Below are 4042 nucleotides of genomic sequence, written 5' to 3'. Positions count from 1 at the left end.
CATTGCGTAAAAAAAATTACAAAATATGAATACATTCTCCAGAGCAGCCAGAAGAAGAAAGTAGCCAGCAACACCTGGCAGCATTTAGTGTGACTAACTAATATTTTTGCCAAAGAACATTCTGTTTGAGGGAATGTTTTCTTCTTTCTTCTGCTGAAGCACAGTTCAATAAAGACTCCTTGAACCAAATATCATCTGAAAATAAGACGTAGATAAGCAGAAGTTATTGTGGGAATGAGAAATAAGACTGTAAAGCACTAATGGGAGGACAAGAGGTATTACAAAAAGCTGGTGCTGATTGAGAGAGTGAAAAACGTCTTCGCTACAGTCAACACACCTATGGAAAATGCACACTAAACAAACACACACTTTCCACAGAGCAAGGTCTGTCTCCACAGTAAACAGGAGTTGCATGAGATGAGCCTGGCTCCAAAAACATAAAGTAACAAGGACAAGGTTTATTATAATCTGTGCTTTTTTGTGTAATGCCCAAAAACTTTGGTGACTAGATGAAAACATATAACATATGGTGTGAGTGTGGTTGAAGTGTGCACACAGCCCAGGGGTAATATTTGTGCCTTTCTATAACCAAAGTACACTAATACCTATGTATCTTTTTTAACCTTTAAAATTTTATTTTGTTGGAAATGGCACAATTCTAGAGCTGAAACCATTTATTTTGTCTTAACTGATGTTATGTCTGTGTTTTTAACATACAGAGGGCTGACTGGCTGACCTTTTAAAGCACACTTTGCCTTTAATGAATCACTAATTAAGAGTCCCATTGGATCTGAAGTGCACTGATTAACAGCTCCTTGAGCACACATTGCTGCTTTTTCGTGGAACACTCAAAAAGACTCATTATGGTACACGAGGAAAGGATTAACTGTTATCTCTGTTAACTCCTTACAGTCAAATACTGTCTCTGTAAAACGTCATAAAATGAATCTCTAAGCATTGTGGTTTATACTATCAAATAAGGCTTTGAACTGAGAAGTCAAATTGTGTCATGGTCATAAAAAAACTTTGGAGTGTGTTTGGGGTAGTTGCTTCAGACTCACACCAGCATTTCACAGCAAAATTTTGCTACTGCTGACCAATGCAAGTGCAAGGGAAAAATTACAGTGGTCGCGAAAAAGGCCGCCTCCCTATCTAGAGCCAATATTTGGTTTGTGCCTTCTTGGCTACTGTGAAATATGGTGGTTAACATGATGCGACATGGAAGGCAACCCTGTAGATATAAAGTGCTTCGAAACTATTCCTATTTTCAGGTGATTATACAGTAATGAAAACATCCTAATGAATATTATATTCCATTTTCTGACAATAAATCCTCCTCAACTGCTTAACACACTGGACCTTTAATTTGTCATGTGCTTGTGGTCCATGGTTTTTTATCAATGTATAGAAATCCTACAATTACTGATGCTTCTTCAATACCCCTTAGCAAAACAATATGAGAAATACATGATTCCCTCCACTGCCCAGTCCAGCGCACCTGCAGAGCAGCTGCCCCACACTCAACTCCTGTATCAGTCTACATAAATTTCATGCTTTAATGCCTTTGTTCATCATCTGTGATGTGAAAATGTGAGAATTCCACATATAGAAATAAAAACTGTGCATCCAGCTCATAGTTCACCAATGCCCCAAGGTAGAGTCTCTTACACTCCGTTTCCATTACCCCTATCTTTCCATCAGCTTTTCCATCACAGTTAGTTTTCTAGTTATTGTCGTTTTGAGACAAGACTCAGTTTGTTTACAGCCTGCCATGCTGTTGCTCCTGCGTACAAAGACACAGATAAACAGAACGTGTAGTGATTCGACTGACAACATGTCTGAGTCTGGGTCTGACTTCAGTCATTGACTTTTAGGTGGCAGCCCTTGAAGCTGTTGTAGCTAATTAGCTGTGTTCCACCATCCACGTCCTTTTATTTAACAGCATTAACTGAACAAAAGAGACATGGCTTGCAGTCAATTATGAGACAGGAGCTGATAGTACAAATACATCTTTTGAATAAACTATTAGCGGCCAAGCTAGCAGCTGCTAACTGCCAGTTAGCAAGCGTGTTAGCTTGCTGTGTTTCCACCTTCAATAACCATTTATTGAATAAAGTTATGTACAAACCTAAGAACAAAATGTCATGGGGGAGTAAACAACACAAAAGATGAAAAGAAGCTCAGAGAACTATTATGACTGGCTAGCGCTACCTTGGCTGGCTTGCATATTAGTGGTTAGCTTACCAGTTACGGAAGTATAATTACTGGTTCAACAAGTAGTCCCTATATTACCAAGATTTGAAGACCTGGTATTTTTCAAAGACACCTGTGTAACAAGGCCTTTATACACCCATGACTCTGAAAGCTAATAAGACACCAGAATGCTGCACAGCGGTTTATAATGTTTGTCTTGAGGGTGCTGCTAGAGTAAAGGACATGCAGTCATTACATTTATAAGGGTTCATCATTTTTAAGCATGAATGTGCTCATCAAATTTCCTGGCATCCGCCTGGTTAGCTTTAGATATTTCTTATGCACAGGTGGACATTTTGGCCTGATGATGTTGCAAGAGGAGAGGTCAGGGGGCACCAAAAGACCGCCCTCTTGGGTCAGCTCTGGCTCAGTAAGTAGACAGGTCATCCACTATGCGCTAGTGTATGAATGTGTATGAATGTTAGTTTCTGTTTGTGATGGTCATTGCCATCTTTATATGAAAATGTGTCAATGCGTGAAAATCCATTCTTTCTTTGATGGAACAAAAAGTGTTTGTTATGTTTGTCCTGATGGTGTCAGACTAAGGGTTAGAGCGCTGATAATCATTGGGGGTCATCCTTTGGGAGCCCTGAATAACTAAATTAAATTTCTTTCTCCTCATACTCTGGAGTTAAGTGTGGGAAGTAGGTAATTGGACTGAAGAAATCTACTGCATTTCCATTTATTTTATTTTATTTTAACCTTGTTACCTCTGGGATGTTACCAGCTCTTACTTACAACTACTCAAATGATGCAGATGCATGACATAATGAGGGCCGAGAAGCATCAGGAGGAAACAGAGTTCATGCAAATGCAGTCTCAGGCACTTTCCAGGTACCTGTCACTTATTTGCTCTTACCTGCAGTGAGAGGGCGCAGTGCAGGCAGAGCGCGACCATCACCACAGCGAGCAGCACGGTGGCTACGTTGCGCACGTCACCCAGCGACTCCACCAGGGGAATACTTCCCACCTGCCAGTCGTAACACAGCATGATGGGGGCCAGCAGTAGCCAGGCGTTGAAGGACAGCAGGTAAGAATAGGTCAAAATCCTGGGAGAAGATAGATGTGAGGCAGATGGAGGTGAAACAGAGGGGGGAAGAAAGAGGAGAAACAGAAAAATTTAATTCAGTGACGCTATCCTATTGTCAAACCTTATCAGAATTTCAATCAATCACTATAATCATCTTGTTTATCTAAATACTAAAGTGATTGGCATTTTACCTGAGGATAAAATAAACAGAAGGTTGTCCAAGGTTAAGTATTGATTGGGAGTAATTTTCTAACCTGACATTTAGAGCCCAATCAAATAAGCCTGTGCCAAGTCACAGAGTGTATTGAATGCTAAATCCTGAGTCGTGTTGCCACTATCGCCTTTTTCCTCTCCCTTTCTCAACATTTCTCTCACTGGGTCCTGCGTGGCTGTCTGGAGTATTGATCTGGGCACAGCGTGGCAGCTACGTGTCTACTGCAGTTTGTACAGCTAGGGCAGGGCAAGACAAAGAAGCTCTTGGTCTGGTCCAACAAACAGGACGAGTGAAGGACAAAAGAGGAGAACTGAATACAGGACAGAAAGAGATATGGGCAACTTAAGAGTACTTCAGGATGCCCAACAGCACAAACATACACACAAACATTTTCTTGTGACCTTTCATTGTTAAAAATTCATGCTAGCCCCTAAGTGCATTGAAGAAATCACAGACTGCCTAATGCTTAACCACAGACAAGAGTCAGTATCTGATCCCTAAATATGTACATGTACATCACCTTTTTTTCAGTTGCAACACAACTT

General features: G+C 40.6%; 1 protein-coding gene across 1 annotated transcript in view; it reads right to left on the bottom strand.

The window, feature by feature from the left end:
- Positions 1-1759: 1759 nt before the first annotated feature.
- Positions 1760-4042, bottom strand: part of LOC118342668 — a 49369-nt gene continuing 47086 nt past the window's right edge. The window contains exons 5-6 of the mRNA XM_035681285.1: positions 3113-3302; positions 1760-1783 (exon numbers count right to left, since the gene is read on the bottom strand). Of these exons, the coding sequence (XP_035537178.1) occupies positions 1760-1783; positions 3113-3302 (214 nt within the window). The remainder of the gene's footprint in view (positions 1784-3112; positions 3303-4042) is intronic.

This window comes from Morone saxatilis, unplaced genomic scaffold (assembly GCF_004916995.1).
Source record: "Morone saxatilis isolate NCDOM2014 unplaced genomic scaffold, NCSU_SB_2.0 Contig10, whole genome shotgun sequence".
Taxonomy (NCBI): domain Eukaryota; kingdom Metazoa; phylum Chordata; class Actinopteri; family Moronidae; genus Morone; species Morone saxatilis.
Note: the sequence above shows the minus strand (reverse complement) of the source record. Positions and strands in the feature narration are given on the sequence as shown.